The sequence below is a fragment of the Heterodontus francisci genome, chromosome 18 (genome assembly GCF_036365525.1).
Source record: "Heterodontus francisci isolate sHetFra1 chromosome 18, sHetFra1.hap1, whole genome shotgun sequence".
Lineage (NCBI taxonomy): Eukaryota > Metazoa > Chordata > Chondrichthyes > Heterodontiformes > Heterodontidae > Heterodontus > Heterodontus francisci.
The window spans coordinates 11323559-11342551 of NC_090388.1; the positions used below are offsets into that span (position 1 = coordinate 11323559).

Genomic DNA, 18993 nt, shown 5'->3' on the forward strand with positions numbered 1-18993 from the left:
GGCCTCGCCCCTTTCCATCCCTATAGTCTCCAGCCCCACACCCACCAATTTTGTTGTGCTTCTCCAAATCTGCACTTTTGAGTATTCTCACTTTCAACTGCTCCACCATTGGTGACTGTTGCTTCTGTTGCCTAAACCCAAAGCTCTGGAGTTCCCTCCATAAACCTCTTTGCCTCTCCAACTGTCTCCTTCCTAATTCAAGATGTTCCAGAAAACCTGCCTTTCTGACCAAGCTGGAGGTCAGACCTTTTATACCATGGTGTGAAATTTCACACTCTGCCCCTCCTATGAAGTGTCTTGGGACATTTTATTACATTAAAGGCACAATGTTAATATAAGTTGCTTCGTTGTTGTTGCTGCTGGAAAGAAACAATGTTTTGGAGTCAGCTATATTGTGAAAGGCAGTAAAATAAGTTTATTTTGATACTAAAGTGTGTCAGTGATCGTCATTCTCTGAGTGTCTCAGCTTAGAGTATCTCAGCTCAGAGTGCCAACCTGACAGAAAGACTAAGGTGCTGAGGATATGGTTTGGTGGGGCCTGGAAGAAACTGGGCATGTAGGAATAACGTTTCCTTTCCATTGCGGGTGAGAACCTGGTCACCAGGTGCGTGTTGCTCTCGGTGTTGCTGTAAGTGGTGCAGGTCTGGCTCATGCCCAGCTCCTGCACTACGGTGGTCCCCAAGCCATCTTCTGCTTTATCCAGAGACCGAAAATAGACCGTGTCCACAGGAACATGATGTATAAATCTCTCAATAAAGGGGGGCAAAACATACCCATCATCATCCTCATCCTGATGGTCATCTTTGTGTGCGACTTCATCAGGCTGTGCGTAGGCCCTCAGTACGCAAATACCAAGTGTCACAATGTTCTGACATTCTATCTGTCCCCGGTGTTGCGAAGGATAGGTTTTGCTATGATGCCATTGAATGCACCATTCATTTGGACCATGCCATACCAACTGTCATTCGTGGAAAGGTTTGTGTGGAAAAACACCTTTGACCACAAGTCCATCAAGCAGTGGTTTGCATGTAATGTCCTCAAGGCCCTGCAGGAAAAGATGGATCCAGTCAGATGTATCTAAGAGCAGACAATCAAAAGGTCATTTGGCAGGATGCCTCAGTGCCAGAACTTTCAAACAAGCTTGGCTGGTGGTGAGAAAGGCCCTCTCTGACAGATCCTTGACACATGCCTGGAGTCTCAGCATCACTGCACATTGTCCTCAAGCCAGCTGCAGTGGGTAAGAAACCATTGTAAGGCTTTACTCTGTGTTCCCAGTAACGCACATCGATACAAACATCAACTGCTGCTGGAGAACCATTGACTCAGTGAAAGACGCTCTTTGGTCTGCATGAAACTTGTTGGTCTTCCATACAAAGAGCTGTCCATGGCTAAGTGTTGCAGACTGGCACATTACAAGGTCCAGGACTACATGCTGAGGGCACACGAAAGCTTGGGACAGCCTCTGCAAAGGCTCAATGGGGAAAGGCCACAGTCTAAGACCCTCTCGTCAGAGTACACAGAGGGACTGGAACCCGTGTAAAGCCCTTCGGGCTGTATGCACCAGAGAATATTTGACATGAAATGTACCTGTAAATATAACCTGTAAGTGTAGTGAGGCACCAGAGTGCATTATTAACCTCCCTGCCAACTCTCCCCTGCTTCCACCTCATTTGTCAACAGTAAAGGGCCATTTCGGTACTGTGGCAGGGGAGGCAACCCCTCAGGAGGGACTCAAATATGGAGTACCGGGGAAGATTTACAGGATTATAAAAGATACGGTGCTCTGCCTTCCTTCTCACGATGGATTTGTACCTCCTACCGAGTTCTCACTCCTGTACAGAAACCTATATGCAAGACAAATACATAATAGGATGTGAGTTTTCACCCTGTTTCCTAGAACTATAGTACCCAGTGTACCTCATAAAACTAAATTCACAAATAAAGTGTACAATGTGAATACAGAACAAACAGCTAAATTATAAAGACTTCTGCCTTTCGTTGTTTAGTTTAAGCTGCTAACCAATGTAAAACGTCTCGTTAGATATATCAATGCAATCTTCATTTAGTAGAAGCCCAACAAAACATTGGTCATAACCATATGAGAGCTTACCACTAAAGGACAACCTTACTCTCCAGTTAACCTATCCAGGGAGCTTTGCTAATCCTCCGAGAGAGATATTGGCATTAAATTAGTTACCAAAGCCACAATCCAGAATCTGTGAATTGCTGGTAAGTGGAGATAAGGTTTGGGAGTCACTCTTTGGGGGTCACTGATTGACCACAGTCAGAGAGAGATGTTTATGAGGTACCTGGATTGTGACTTAAGATAATCGGTCAGGTCTGGAGCACAGCTGAATTACTGCTCATTGGAGACTTGGCAGGAGGTAAAGGCCTGCTCAGGTTGGGGAAAAAGAACCCGACCCGAACCACAGTGGACCCGAGCCCAAGTCCCTCCAATTTTGCCCTGCACCCGACCCGACCAAACCATCCCTTTACTTACCTTCCAACTCGGAACCACAAGGAAGCTGCAGCATGTGCGTGATGACGCGCTCATTGCGCAGACTCAGTTTCCCTGCTTGGCATCCTGGAATCCCAGCTCAGATAAGTTTTTTAATTTTAATACTTACCAGCAGAGCACTTACCGTGTGTGTCCGGCCCGACCCAGACCCGGACCCGGCCCGAGCCCGAAAGTCAGAATCAGAAGAGGGGCCCGACCCCAACCGAAGCCAACACGTGTCATCGGGTCCCGTCGGGTTCAGGCTGGGTAGCAGGCCTTTAGCAGGAGGTACAAATCCATCGTGAGAATGAAGGCAGAGAACCATATCTTTTATAATCCTGTAAATCTTCCCCGAAACTCATAAGGGGTCTTTCCTCTCATGCCACAGTAACGAAATGGCCCTTATCAAAGTCACAAATGGCATCCTATGTGACTGTGACAAAGGTAAACCAGCCCTCCTCATTCTTCTCAAACAGTCTGCAGCCTTTGACACAGTTGATCACACCATCCTCCTCCAAAGCCTCTCCACTGTCATCCAGCTGGGTGGGACTGCATTCACCTAGTTCCACTCTTATCTATCTAATTGCAGCGAGTATCACTTGCAATGGCTTCTCTGCTCACTCCCACACCATTACCTCTGGTGTGCTCCAAAGATCTATCCTTGGCCCGTTCCTATTTCTCATCTACATGCTGCCCCTCAGATTCATCATCTGAAAATACAGCATCAGTTTCCACATGCACGTTGATGACACTCAGCTCTACCTCACCATCACTGCTCTCGACCCCTCCACTGGTCACACTGCTTGTCCAACATGCAGTACTGGATGAGCAGAAATTTCTTCCAATGTAATATTTGGAAGACTGAAGCCATTGTCTTCGGTCCCCACAACAAACTCCATTCCCTAGCCACTGACTCCATTCCACTTCCTGGTAACTGTTTGAGGCTGAACCAGACTGTTCACAAGCTTGGTGTCATATTTGACCCCGAGATTAGCTTCCAACCACAACCCAATCCAAACCCTTGGAGACTGCGTATTCCCATCTCTGTACCATCGCATGACTCTGCCCCTACCTCAGCTCATGCTGCTGAAACCCTCAACTACGCCTTTGTTACTGCTAGACTTGAGTATTTCAATGCACTCCTGGCCAGCCTCTCATGCGCTACCATCTGTAAACTTGAGGTTATCCAAGACTACGGTGCCCGTGTCCTAACTTGCACCAAATACTGTTCGCCTATCACCCCAGTGCTCGCTGACCTACACTGACTCCCAGTTAAGCAATGCCTCAATTTTAAAATTATCATCTGGCTAAGGAGGACAACTGGGTAGCACGGTGCATCATACCTTTGGACCTGGCCAGACTGATGGGACGAAAGTCTGTCTTCTAGCTTCAAGGGTCCTGTGTGAAACGAGTTTGGCCATTCTCTATCCAGGTCCTGGTAGGGATAGGCCTATTGCATAACTATGTCCATAATTTGATGCTAATTGACAAACCTATTCACAGAATCACAGGATGGATACAGCACAGAAGGAGGCTATTCGGCCCATTGTGTCCATGCTGGCTCTCTGCAAGAGCAACTCATTTAGCTCCATTTCCCCTGTAGTACTAAATTGTTTTCCCCTCAGGTAATTATCTAATTCACTTTTGAAGGCCTTGTTTGAATCTGCCTCCACCACACACTCAGGTAGTGCATTCCAGAACCTAATGACTCACTGCACACATGTCTTTCCTCATGTCACCATTGCTTCTTTTGCCTTTCACCTTAAATCAGTCTCCTTTGGTTCTCGTCCTTTCCACCAACATTAACAGTTTCTCCTTATCTACTCTGTCCAGTCCCCTCACGATTTTGAACACCTCTATCAAATTTCCTCTATCTTCTCTTCTCCAAGGAGAACAGACTTAGCTTCTCCAATCTATTCACGGAACGAGTTCCTCATGCCTGGAACTAGTCTCATGAATCTTTACTGCACCCCCTCTAATGCCTTCACAACCTTCCTAAAGTGTGGTGCCCAGAACTGGATACAATATTCCAGTTGAGGCTGAACCAGTGTTTTATAAAGGTTCATCATAACTTCCTTGCTTTTGCACTCTATGTCCCTAATTATAAAGCCCAGAATCCCATATGCTTTATTAACTGTTGTCAAGAAAACATGTTATGCCAAATGAGGATTTTTAATTCATTGTTGGAAACCTACATTAAACTTTTAAAAAGAGAAGCCTGGATCCTACATTTAACTTCTAAAAGGCTGGCAGCCAAGATGGCCACCACAATTTGCACTGAAATACCTTACACTTCAAAGGAGAGTCGAATGTCTGAGTGAACCACCAGTTAATTTGGAATCAGGCAACAGCTTCACTTCCAAGGGCAAAACTTTCAAAGCCATCTTGAAACAATGAGACCAGAGAGAGATGGAGAATTCCTAGACTTGAATCTAATTAAATTGCAAAGGAGGACATTGGACAATCATCTGACTGCCTCCCCATCTGTGAAAAAACTGGCAGCTTTTTGCTACAATGGGTCAAGCTGCTGAGACTTGGTGGGGCAGAAGCTAGGGGTGCCTCTCTCTCTCGCTCTCCCCCTCTCTCTCCAGATAACCATGGGTTTGTTCGAAGCTTGCCTGCTGGTTGGGAAAGATCCAAGACAAAGAACCCTGGGGAAGAAAGGGACCTACATCACGGCCTCCAGAAGAACCTGTAGCAGGTGGGCCTGCTGCAAAAATACTGCTACCAGACAGAGACTTCAGGATCACAACCTCAGCCGGAAATCAGCAGAATTAACAGACACCACAGACTGTATATGATTTTTACTTGTTCTGGACTCTATTCCAATACAGACTATTCCTCATCACTCAGTAATCTATCTGTATGTGCGTGATTCGCGTGTGTGTGAGTGAAAGTGTAGCGTAATTTTATTATTTTATCTACAGGTTTAGATTCTTAAGTACAATAAACTCACCTATTTCTTGCTTAAACTCAAGAAAACCTGTCTGATTGGTTCTTTTATGATCACAATAAAGGTAAAAGGTAAATACTCACTAAAGCGGTAAGCACAGCCACTGTTTAAAAAGGAATAAACCCTGTTGCAGTCAAACAAAGGGGAAGGTCAAGAGGGGAGTCTTGAGAACTCTCCTGACCTGATCGTAACACCACTTTCTCAACCTGTCCCGCTCTCAATTATTTGTGCACAAATATCCCCAGGTCCCTCTGCTTCTGCACCCCCTTCAGTATTGTACCTTTAATTTTATATTGCCTCTCCTTGTTATTCTTACCAAAATGAATCACTTCACACTTCCCTGCATGAAATTTCATCTGCCACTTGTCTGCCCATTCCACCAACCTATCTATGTCCTCTTCTTTACCACGATCCTCTTCACAGTTCTCAATACTTCCAAGTTTTGTGTCATCTGCAAATTTTGAAATTGTGCCCTGTACTCCCAAGTCTAGACCATTAACATATACCAAAAAAAGCAGGAGTTCAGAAAGGCTGCAGGATGGCTGGTTTGGGAAGTGTAAGAATTGGTGCTTCTCTGAAGTTGGAACAAATTAGAGAGAGCTTTATACTGCATGGAAGAGGCAGTGGCGTAATGGTATTGTCTTTGGACTAATATCACAGCGACATGGGTATAAATCCCACCATGGCAGAAGGTGGAATTTGAATTCAATTAATAAATCTGGAGTTAAAAGCTCACCTAATGACAGCCATGAAACCATTGTTGTAAAAACCTATCTGGCTCACCAAAGCCCTTTAGGGAAGGAAATCTGCTGTCCGTACCTGGTCCGGCCTACATGTGACTCCAGACCCACAGCAATGTGGTTAACTCTTACATGCCCTCTGAAATGGCCTAGCAATCCACTCAGTTGTACCTAATCGCTACGAAGTCAATGAAAAGCAATGAAACCGGACGGACCACCCGGTATCGACCTAGGCACCGGAAACAACAACTGCAAACCCAGCCCTGTCGACCCTGCAAAGTCCTCCTTACTAACATCTGGGGGCATGTGTCAAAATTGGCAGAGCTGTCCCACAGACTAGTCAAGCAACAGCCTGACATAGTCATACTCACAGAATCATACCTTACAGACAATGTCCCAGATACTGCAATCACTATCCCTGGGCATGTCCTGTCCCACCGGCAGGACAGACCCAGCAGAGGTGGCGGCACAGTAGGAAGGGAGTTTCCCTGGAAGTCCTCAACATCGGCTCCGGACCCCATGATGTCTCATGGCATCAGGTCAAACATGGGCAAGGTAACCTCCTATTGATTACCACCTACCGCCCTCCCACAGCTGATGAATCAGTACTCCTCCATGATGAACACCATTTGGAGGAAGCACTGAGGGTGGCAAGGGCACAAAATGTACTCTGGGTGGGGGACTTCAAGGTCCATCACCAAGAGTGGCTCGGTAGCACCACTACTGACCGAGCTGGCCGAGTACTAAAGAACATAGCTGCTAGACTGGGTCTGCGGCAGGTGGTGGGGGAACCAACACGAGGGAAAAACATATTTGGCCTTGTCCTCACCAATCTGCCTGCCGCAGATGCTTCTGTCCATGACTGTATTGGTAGGAGTGAACAACGCACAGTCCTTGTGGAGACGAAGTCTCACCTTCACATTGGGGATACCGTCCATTGTGTGGCACTATCACGATGCTAAATGGGATAGATTTCGAACAGATCTAGCAATGCAAAACTGGGCATCCATGAGGCGCTGTGGGCCATCAGCAACAACAGAACTGTACTCAACCACAATCTGTAACCTCATGGCCTGGCATATTCCCCACTTTACCATTACCATCAAGCCAGGAGACCTACCCTGGTTCAATGAAGAGTGCATGAGGGCATGCCAGGAGCAGCACCAGGCATACCTCAAAATGAGGTGTCAACCTGGTGAAGCTACAACACAGGACTACTTGAATGCCAAACTGCATAAGTAGCATGCAATAGACAGAGCTAAGCGATCCCATAACAAACGGATCAGATCTAAGCTCTGCAGTCCTGCCACATCCAGTCGTGAATGGTGGTGGACTAGTAAACAACTAACTGGAGGAGGTCGCTCCACAAATATCCCCATCCTCAATGATGGGGGTTCCCAGCACATCAGTGCAAAAGATAAGGCAGAAGCATTTGCAACAATCTTCAGCCAGAAGTGCAGACTTGATGATCCATCTCGGCCCCCTCCTGAAGTCCCCAGCATTACAGATGCCAGACTTTAGCCAATTCGATTCACTCTGCATGATATCAACAAACGACTGAAGCACTGGATACTGCAAAGGCTATGGGCCCTGACAATATTCCGGCAAAAGTACTGAAGACCTTTGCTCCAGAACTTGCTGCATCCCTAGCCAAGCTGTTCCAGTATAGCTACAACACAAGCATCTACCCAGCAATGTGGAAAATTGCCCAGGTACGTCCTGTACACAAAAAGCAGGACAAGTCCAACCCGGCTAATTACTGCCCCATCAGTCTACTCTCAATCATCAGTAAAGTGATGGAAGGTATCATCAAGCAGCACTTGCTTAGCAATAACCTGCTCAGTGATGCTCAGGTTGGGTTCCGCCAGGGCCACTCAGCCCCTGACCTCATTACAGCCTTGGTTCAAACATGGACAAAAGAGCTGAACTCAAGAGGTGAGGTGAGAGTGACTGCTCTTGACATCAAAGCAGCATTTGACTGAGTATGGCATCAAGGAGCCCTAGCAAAACTGGAATCAATGGGAATCAGGGGGAGAACTCTCTGCTGGTTGCAGTCATACCTAGTACAAAGGAAGATGACTGTGGTTGTTGGAGGTCAATCATCTGAGCTCCAGGACATCACTGCAGGAGTTCCTCAGGGTAGTGTCCTAGGCCCAAACATCTTCAGCTGCTTCATCAATGACCTTCCCTCAATCATAAGGTCAGAAGTGGGGATGTTCGCTGATGATTGCACAATGTTCCGCACCATTCATGACTCCTCAAATACTGAAGCAGTCCGCGTAGAAATGCAGCAAGACCTGGACAATATCCAGGCTTGGGCTGATAAGTGGCAAGTAACATTTGTGCCACACAAGTGCCAGGCAATGACCATCTCCAACAAGAGAGAATCAACCATCTCCCCTTGACATTCAATGGCATTACCATCACTGAATCCCCCACTATCAACATCCTAGGGGTTACCATTGACCAGAAACTGAACTGGAGTAGTCATATAAATACCGTGGCTACAAGAGCAGGTCAGAGGCTAGGAATCCTGTGGCAAGTAACTCACCTCCTGACTCCCCAAAGCCTGTCCACCATCTACAAGGCACAAGTCAGGAGTGTGATGGAATACTCTCCACTTACCTGGATGGGTGCAACTCCAACACTCAAGAAGCTCGACACCATCCAGAACAAAGCAGCCTGCTTGATTGGCACACCATCCACAAACGCTCACTCCCTCCACCACCAACACACAGTGCCAGCAGTGTATACCATCTACAAGATGCACTGCAGCAACGCACCAAGGTTCCTTAGACAGCACCTTCCAAACCCGCGATCTCTACCACCTAGAAGGACAAGAGCAGCAGATGCATGGGAACACCATCACCTGCAAGTTCCCCTCCAAGTCACACACCATCCTGACTTGGAACTATATCGCCAATCCTTCACTGTTGCTGAGTCAAAATCCCGCAACTCCCTTCTTAACAGCACTGTTGGTGTACCTACTCCACACAGAGTGCAGTGGTTCAAGAAGGCGGCTCACCCCCACCTTCTCAAGAGCAATTAGGGATGGGCAATAAATTCTATCCTAGCCAGCAACGCCCACATCCCATGAACAAATAAAGAAAAAAATTGGCTCTGTGATACCTAACCGGGAGTGTTTAAGTGGATATATTGTTGTCAACTAAAAGCATCTTTTTTTTTTAATACCCAGCGTATGGTGCATAACACTTTCTGGTCATCAATTTATTTAACTTTTAAATGGGATGTGGGCATCGCCACCAAGACCAGCATTTGTTTCCCATCCCTAATTGCTCTTGAGCAGGTTGTGGTGAGCCACCTGCTAAGCCATTTCAGAGGGCAGGTAAGATTCAACCACATTGCTTTGGGACTGTAGTCACATTTAGGCCAGAGCAGGTAAGGACAGCAGATCTCTGACATAAGCGAACTAGATGGGTTTTTATGGCAATCAGTGATAGTTTTCATGGTACCGTTACTGAAACTAGCTTTCAATTCCATATTTTTATTAATTAATTGAATGCACATTCCACCAGTTGCCATGGTGGGATCTGAACCCATGTTCCCAGGACGGCACAGTGGCGCAGTGGTTAGCACCGCAGCCTCACAGCTCCAGTGACCTGGGTTCAGTTCTGGGTACTGCCTGTGCAGAGTTTGCAAGTTCTCCCTGTGACTGTGTGGGTTTCCACCGGGTGCTCTGGTTCGCTCCCACAGCCAAAGGCTTGCAAGTTGATAGATAAATTGGCCATTGTAAATTGCCCTTAGTGTAGGTAGGTGGTAGGGAATATGGGATTAATGTAGGATTAGTATAAATGGGTGGTTGTTGGTTGGCACAGACTTGGTGGGCCAAAGGGCCTGTTTCAGTGCTGTATCTTAAAATAAAATTAGCCTGGGCTTCTGGATTACTCATCCAGTGGCATTACCACTACGCCACCATTTGCCCCATAGTGAAAGGAGGACACAGAGATGGCAACCAAGATTATACCACATCTCAGGAATTGAAGTGATGAGGAAAGAAAATAAAGCAGTAGCCTTATTCTCATTTCCAAAATTATAATGCAGAATGAACATTTTGTTAACATTTTTGTGATCAATGCCTGTGCATATTCCTGCCGTTTGGTTGTTGGCAGCAATTTAACTGTTCCAAGGAAAATGTCTTGATAATGCTTAGTGAAATGTAAGACAAGAGCAAATCACTCAGATTGCAATAAATCTGTGGTGACTAAGGCAAGTGATGTGTTCTGGTGTGACATCTTGTCACCAAGTCCTGCAATCATTTATTTATTTAGAGATACAGCAATGAAACAGGCCCTTCAGCCCACCGAGTCTGTGCTGACCAACAACCACCCATTTATACTAATCCTACATTAACCCCATATTCCCTACCACACCCCACCATTCCCCTACCTACACTAGGGGCAATTTACAATGACCAATTTACCTATCAACCTGCAAGTCTTTGGCTGTGGGAAGAAACCGGAGCACCTGGCAGAAACCCATGCAGTCACAGGGAGAACGTGCAAACTCTGCACAGGCAGTACCCAGAACTGAACCCGGGTTGCTGGAGCTATGAGACTGCAGTGCTAACCACTGCGCCGCCCAGAATTATCGGTTCTTATTGTGGGTAATGCAATTTGCTTCCCAAGTATTACAATTTTTTATCAAAAATCCCAAAGACAATGACACTTTCTGAGCTGTAACCAATCAATTGATCTAATGGTGCATGAGATTGCACGAAATCAATTGTTAAATTAGTAGCTATTTTACGTTTTTCATAAAAATCAGCATATTCAGACTATTTTAGTCACCTAAATAAAGATAGTGTTCCAAATTGAAACAATAAATAGACTTACGTGGGTGAATAGTTGCAGACAAAAACTGTGCCATCTTCTTTTATGTTAGAACCTTCAACCCCCTTGGGACAGTAATTAGCTGCACAGCCAAGTTTATAAGTTATCCCCCATACAAGCTGGAAAAGAATGTAAAGGTTACTCAACATTCTTGAAATAAAGATCAAATCCACCATATGTACATAAAGTTAACAAATCAATGTGGTAAATCGGAAGGTTCAGTGAAAGTAAGGAAACAAATATTTTCGCAATGGGCTGATGTCCCTCATTTTTAGGCGCTTTAAGAAAGCAAGCTCATTGCTACTCTTTGAAAAGACAATATTTGTGACCACTTCTTGCAGTCTGCAGGGAACAGGCTAAGATGCTACAGGTTGGTATCATTACAGACCAAATAATGCCAACAAGGCCTTGCAAGCCCTGTGAAAATGTTCTGTCCAAAGCAACTATGGCAGCACTGTTAGCTGCCTCTTCAGAAGCCAACGAACTCCTCAGAAGCTGTTCTTGACATTTTAATTCTGCAGATATCTCCCAAATTCCTAAGTGGTGTTATGCAAGTCATGGGACACTTCTTGTAATGAGTTGCAGATGTGGTTCGTGGACTCCTGATACTTGTCCATCATCTCAGACATTATGAGTGGAAACCATTTTCTTTGCCTGTGCATGACTTCAATGATCGCTCTTCCTATCTCTTTTAAAGACCCGGCCTTTGTGATCAGGATCCGAGGCTCCTCAGCTGATATCAGTCATTCCAAACTTTGCAGAAAAATGGTACTCTCCCTCTCTTGCACTGCGAGGTCCACATTTAGGAGCAGGTGTAACTGTGCCCCCTAGTTCTAGTCTCTCCCGCAAGAGGTAACATCCTTTCAGCAGCCAAGCTGTCAAGTCCTCTCAGGATTTTATGTTTCAATAAGATCACCTCTCATTCTTCAAACTCCAATGGATACAGACTCAACCTGTCCAACCTTTTCTCATAAGATAACTCCCCCCCCCACCCCCCCATCCCAGGTATCAGTCGAGTGAACCTTCTTTGAACTGCCTCAAATGCATTTGTATCCTTTCTTAAATAAGGAGACTGAAACTGTACCCAGTACTCCAGATGTGGTCTCACCAATTCCCTATACAACTGCAGCAAAACATCCCTACTTTTATATTCCATTCCCCTTGCAATAAACAATAACAATCCATTTGCCTTGTGAATCACTTGCTCTATCTGCATACCAACCTTTCATGATTCATGTACCAGGACACCCAGATCTCTCTGTACCTCAGAGTTCTGCAATCTTTCTCCATTTAAATAATATGCTGCTCTACTATTCTTCCTGCTAAAGTGGATAAGTTCACGTTTTCCCACATTATACTCCACTTACCAAATTTTTGCCCACTCACTAAACCTGTCTATATCCCGAATAGACATGTTTTCGAAGCATTTTGTCTTGCACTCATCAGGATAATCCGCAAGAATACCAATGACTTCATACTGTATGAGAAGAGAGTGCTGATTGGTTGGCAGGTGAACACTGATTGCTAGAGGCATCGCCATGGAGAATGCACCAGTTTGCAGTGACCGACAGTTAACTGCCAAGTTTTGTTTGGAATTTAAATCAGACAGCTTGACTCTGATTGGTTAAGGCATTGCACTGAGGAATGAACCAGTGAATGGCTGTCACTTATTTGGTTTAGCTGCAACAGCTCTCGGAGCTCATGTGCTGTTTTAAAAATCTCTCCCCTGATGTGCGCTGCTGCTCCCAGAGCTCCTGTGCGGTTTTTAAACACGCTTTCTCTCCCCCGATGTGCTCTGCTTCTCCGGGATTTCCGGTGCTGTTTTTCAACACTCTCTCTCCTGATGTGCTCTGCTGCTCCTAGAGTTCCTGCGCTGTTTCTAAATGTACTCTCTCTCTGGATTTGCTCTGCTGCTCCCAGAGTTCCTGCACTGTTTTAAACACTTTCTCTCTCCCGATGTGCTTTTCTGCTCCCAGAGTTCCTGCGCTGTTTTTAAACTCTCTCTCACTCCCGATGTGCTCTGCTGCTCCCGGAGATCCTGCGCTCAGTTTCAAAACACTCTCTCTCTCCCCATGTGCTCCGATGCTCCCGGAGTTCCTGCACTGTTTTTAAACACTCTCTCTCTCCCTCTCCTGATGTGCTCTGCTGCTCATGGAGTTTTGGGCTGTTTTTAAACTCTCGCTCTCTTGATGTGCTCTTCAGCTCCCGCAGTTCCTGTGCTGTTTTTAAACTCTCTCGCGCTCTTGATGTGCTCTTCAGCTCCCGCAGTTCCTGTGCTGTTTTTAAACTCTCTCTCTCTCAATGTGCTCTGCTGCTCTTGGATGTCCTGCGCTGTTTTTAAACTGTCTCTCTCCCGACGTGCTCTGCTGCTCCTGGAGTTCTGCACTGTTTCAAAACACTCTCTCTCTCCCGATGTGCTCTGCTGCTCCCAGAGTTCCTGCACTGTTTCAAAACACTCTCTCTCCCCCAATGTGCTCTGCTGTTCCCGGAGTTCCTGCGCTGTTTTTAAACTCTCTCTCTCTCCTGATGTGCTCTGCCGCTCCCAGAGATCCTGCGCTTTTTTTAAGCACACTGTCTCTCTTCCCTGATGTGCTCTGCTGCTCCCAGCGTTCCTGCACTGTTTCAAAACACACTCTCACTCCCCATGTGCTCTTCTGCTTCTGGAGTCCGTGCGCTGTTTTTAAACACTCTCTCTCTCCCGATGTGCTCGGCTACTCCCAGACTTCCTGTGCTGTTATTAAACTCTCTCTCGATGTCCTCTGCTGCTTCCAGAGTTCCTGTACTGTTTCAAAACACTCTCTCTCTCCCCCCCATGTGCTCTGATGCTCCCAGACTTCCTGCACTGTTGCAAAACACTCTCTCTCTCCCCATGTGCTCTGCTGCTCCCGGAGTTCCTGCATAGTTTTAAAACACACTTTCTCTCCCCCGATATACTGTACTGCCCCCCCCCCCCCCGCGTTCCTGCGCTGTTTTTAAATCTCTCACTCTCCCCCGATGTGCTCTGCTGCTCCCGGAGTTCCTGCGCTGTTTTCAAACGATCACTCTCTCCCCCAAAGTGCTCTGCTAATCCTGGAATTCCTGTGCTGCTTTTAAGCACTTGCTCTTTCTCCGCCAATGTGCTCTGCTGCTCCCGGAGTTCCTGCGCTGTTTTTAAACGTTCTATCTCGCCCGCTGTGCTCTGCTGCCCCCGGAGATCCTGCGCTGCTATTAAACTCTCTCTCACCGTCTCCCAATATGGTCTGCTGCTCCCTGAGTTACTGCACTGTTTCAAAACACTCTCTCTCCCCCCCATGTACTGCCTCCCGAGTTCCTGTGCTGTTTATAAACTGTTGCTCCCTCCCCCAATGTACTCTGCTGCTCCCGGAGTTCCTGCGCCGTTTTTAAATTCTCTCTCTCTCCCGATGTGCTCTACTGCTCCTGGAGTTCTTGCGCTGTTATTAAACTCACTCTCTACATCTCCCGATGTGCTCTGCTGCCCCCGGAGTTCCTGCGACTTTTTTTAACTCTCTCTCGCTCTTTCTCTCTCCCTCTCCTGATGTGCTCTGCTGCTCATGGATTTTCGGGCTCTTTTAAAACTCACTTGCTCTCTTGATGTGCTCTTCCACTCCCAGAGTTCCTGCACTATTTTGAAACTCTCTCTTTCGCCCGCAATGTTCTCTGCTGTTACTGGCGTTCCTGCGCTGTTTTTAAACCCTCACTCTCCCGATGTGCTCTGCCGCTCCCGGGGATCCTGCGCTTTTTTTAAACACTCTCTCTCTCTCCCCCGATGTGCTCTGCTGCTCCCAGAGTTCCAGCACTGTTTCAAAACACTCTCTCACTCCCCATGTGCTCTGATGCTCCCGGAGTTCTTGCTCTGTTTTTAAACATTCTCGCTCTCCATCGATGTACTCTGCTGCTCATGGAGCTTTGGCCTGTTTTAAACTGTCTCTCTCTCTCTCAATGTGCTCTGCTACACCAGGAGTTCCTGCACTGTTTTTAAATGCTCTCTCTCTCCAAATGTGCTCTGCTGCTCCCAGAATTCCTGCACTGTCTTTAAACACTCTATCTCTCCGTCTATGCGCTCTGCTGCTCCCTGTGTTCTGCACTGTTTTTAAACTCTTTCTCTTCCAATGTGCTCTGCTGCTCCTGGAGTTCCTACACTGTTTCAAAACACTCTCTCTCTCCCCATGTTCTCTGATGCTCCAGGAGTTGCTGCTCTGTTTTTAAAAAATTAACTCTCTCCACCGATGTGCTCTGCTGCTCCTGGAGTTCCTGCGCTGTTTTGAAACTCTCTCTCTCAATGTGCTCTTCTGCTCCCCGATTTCCTGCGCAGTTTTTAAACATATCTTCTCTCCCCCGATGTGCTGTACTGCCCAGTCCCCACCCCGAGTTCCTGTGCTGTTTTTAAACTGTCTCTCCCTCCCCCTATGTGCTCTGCTGCTCCCGGAGTTCCAGTGCTGATTTTAAACTCTCTCTCTCTCCCCCGATGTGTTCTGCTGCTCCCGGAGTTCCTGCGCCGTTGTTAAATTCTCTCTCTCTCCCGATGTGCTCTACTGCTCCTGGGGTTCTTGCGCTGTTAACAAACTCATTCTCTATGTCTCCAGATGTGCTCTGCTGCTCCTGGAGTTCCTGTGACTTTTTAAAACTCTCTCTCGCTCTTTCTCTCTCCCTCTCCTGATGTACTCTGCTGCTCATGGAGTTTTGGGCTGTTTTTAAACACTCTCACTCTTTTGATGTGCTCTTCTGCTCCCGGAGTCCCTATGCTATTTTTTAAATCTCTCTTTCGCCCCCAATGTTCTCTGCTGCTACCAGAGCTCCTGCACTGTTTCTAAACACACCCTTCTCTTGATGTGCTTATATTTGGGCGGTTTCTGAACCCGAGACACCACACTTGTAGTGTCTCCCACCCGCCCTCCTCCTCTAACCAAAAAAAAGGACTCGGTGGGGTGTTTATAAGGTAAGGCTTTTTCGATTTCTCTGGTTTTATTGTGATTGGTAAAAACTTTTTGTTCCTTTTTCATTTAACTAAGTTTAAACTTAAGATTAAAAATGGCAGGAGATCTCAGACCCGTATCATGCTCCTCTTGCTCAATGTGGGAGCTCAGGGACATGGCTGATGACCCTGACTCCTTCACGTGCAGGAAGTGTGTCCAGCTGCAGCTCTTGTTAGACCGCATGACGGCTCTCGAGCTGCGGATGGACTCACTTTGGAGCATGCGCGATGCTGAGGAGGTCGTGGATAGCACGTTTAGTGAATTGGTCACACCGCAGATTAGGATTGCTGAGGGAGAAAGGGAATGGGTGACCAAAAGGCAGAGAAAGAGCAGGAAGGCAGCGCAGGAGTCCCCTGCGGTCATCTCCCTCCAAAACAAGTATACCGTTTTGGATACTGTTGAGGGAGATGGCTCACCAGGGGAAGGCAGCAGTAGCCAGGTCCATGGCACCGTGGCTGGCTCTGCTGTTCCGAAGGGCGGGAAAAAGAGTGGAAGGGCTATAGTCGTAGGGGATTCGATTGTAAGGGGAGTAGATAGGCGGTTCTGTGGTCGAAAACGAGGCTCCCGAATGGTATGTTGCCTCCCAGGTGCACGGGTCAGGGACGTCTCAGATCGGCTGCAGAACATTCTAAAGGGGGAGGGTGAACAGCCAGTTGTCATTGTGCACATAGGCACTAATGATATAGGTAAAAAACGGGATGAGGTCCTACATGCAGAGTTTAGGGAGTTAGGAGCCAAGTTAAAAAGTAGGACCTCAAAGGTAGTAATCTCAGGATTACTACCAGTGCCACGTGATAGTCAGAGTAAAAATGAAAGAATAGTCCGGATGAATGCGTGGCTTGAGAGATGGTGCAGGAAGGAGGGGTTCAGATTTTTGGGACATTGGGACCGGTTCTGGGGGAGGTGGGACTATTACAAATTGGACGGTCTACACCTGGGCCGGACTGGAACCAATGTCCTTGGAGGTGCTTTTGCTAACGCTGTTGGGGAGGGTTTAAACTAATGTGGCAGGGGGATGGGAACCAATTGAGGTCAGTTGACAGTAAGGAGGTAGTAACAAAAGCCTGTAAGGAACTAGATAATGAAGTCAGTGTGACTAAGGGGAAGAGCAGGCAGGGAGCAGATGATGAATATAAAGGGACTGGTGGTCTGAGGTGCATTTGTTTTAATGCAAGAAGTGTAGTAGGTAAGGCAGATGAACCTAGGGCTTGGATTAGTACCTGGGAGTATGATGTTATTGCTATTACTGAGACTTGGTTGAGGGAAGGGCATGATTGGCAACTAAATATCCCAGGATATCGATGCTTCAGGCGGGATAGAGAGGGAGGTAAAAGGGGTGGAGGAGTTGCATTACTGGTCAAAGAGGATATCACAGCTGTGCTGAAGGAGGGCACTATGGAGGACTCGAGCAGTGAGGCAATATGGACAGAACTCAGAAATAGGAAGGGTGCGGTAACAATGTTGGGGCTGTACTACAGGCCTCCCAACAGCGAGCGTGAGATAGAGGTACAAATATGTAAACAGATTATGGAAAGATGTAGGAGCAACAGGGTGGTGGTGATAGGAGATTTTAATTTTCCCAACATTGACTGGGATTCGCTTAGTGTTAGAGGTCCAGATGGAGCAGAATTTGTAAGGAGCATCCAGGAGGGTTTTCTAGAGCAGTATGTAAATAGTCCAACTCGGGAAGGGGCCATACTGGACCTGGTGTTGGGGAATGAGCCCGGCCAGGTTGTTGAAGTTTCAGTAGGGGACTACTTTGGGAATAGTGATCACAATTCCGTAAGCTTTAAAATACTCATGGACAAAGACGAGAGTGGTCCAAAAGGGAGAGTGCTAAATTGGGGGAAGGCCAACTACACCAAAATTCGGCAGGAGCTGGGAAATGTAGATTGGGAGCAGCTGTTTGAAGGTAAATCCACATGTGATATGTGGGAGGCTTTTAAAGAGAGGTTGATTAGCGTGCAGGAGAGACATGTTCCTGTGAAAATGAGGGATAGAAATGGCAAGATTAGGGAACCATGGATGACAGGTGAAATTGTGAGACTAGCTAAGAGGAAAAAGGAAGCATACATAAGGTCTAGGCGGCTGATGAAAGACGAAGCTTTGAAAGAATATCGGGAATGTAGGACCAATCTGAAACGAGGAATTAAGAGGGCTAAAAGGGGTCATGAAATATCTTTAGCAAACAGGGTTAAGGAAAATCCCAAAGCTTTTTATTCATATATAAGGAGAAAGAGGGTAACTAGAGAAAGGATTGGCCCACTAAAGGACAAAGGAGGAATGTTATGCTTGGACTCAGAGAAAATGGGTGAGATTCTAAACGAGTACTTTGCATCGGTATTCACCGAGGAGAGGGACATGACGGATGTTGAGGTTAGGAACAGATGTTTGATTACTCTAGGTCAAGTCGGCATAAGGAGGGAGGAAGTGTTGGGTATTCTAAAGGGCATTAAGGTGGACAAGTCCCCAGGTCCGGATGGGATCTATCCCAGGTTACTGAGGGAAGCGAGAGAGGAAATAGCTGGGGCCTTAACAGATATCTTTGCAGCATCCTTAAACACGGGTGAGGTCCCGGAGGACTGGAGAATTGCTAATGTTGTCCCCTTGTTTAAGAAGGGTAGCAGGGATAATCCAGGTAATTATAGACCGGTGAGCCTGACGTCAGTGGTAGGGAAGCTGCTGGAGAAGATACTGAGGGATAGGATCTATTCCCATTTGGAAGAAAATGGGCTCAACAGTGATAGGCAACATGGTTTTGTGCAGGGAAGGTCATGTCTTACCAACTTAATAGAATTCTTTGAGGAAGTGACAAAGTTGATTGATGAGGCTGTCGATGTCATATACATGGACTTCAGTAAGGCGTTTGATAAGGTTCCCCATGGCAGGCTGATGGAGAAAGTGAAGGCGCTTGGGGTCCAAGGTGTACTAGCTAGATGGATAAAGAACTGGCTGGGCAACAGGAGACAGAGAGTAGCAG

General features: G+C 46.8%; 1 protein-coding gene across 1 annotated transcript in view; it reads right to left on the minus strand.

Annotated features, from left to right (window-relative positions):
* Positions 1-18993, minus strand: part of LOC137379790 (glioma pathogenesis-related protein 1-like) — a 61010-nt gene that overhangs the window by 23959 nt on the left and 18058 nt on the right. The window contains exon 3 of the mRNA XM_068051160.1: positions 11044-11159. Coding sequence (XP_067907261.1) covers positions 11044-11159 — 116 coding nt within the window. The remainder of the gene's footprint in view (positions 1-11043; positions 11160-18993) is intronic.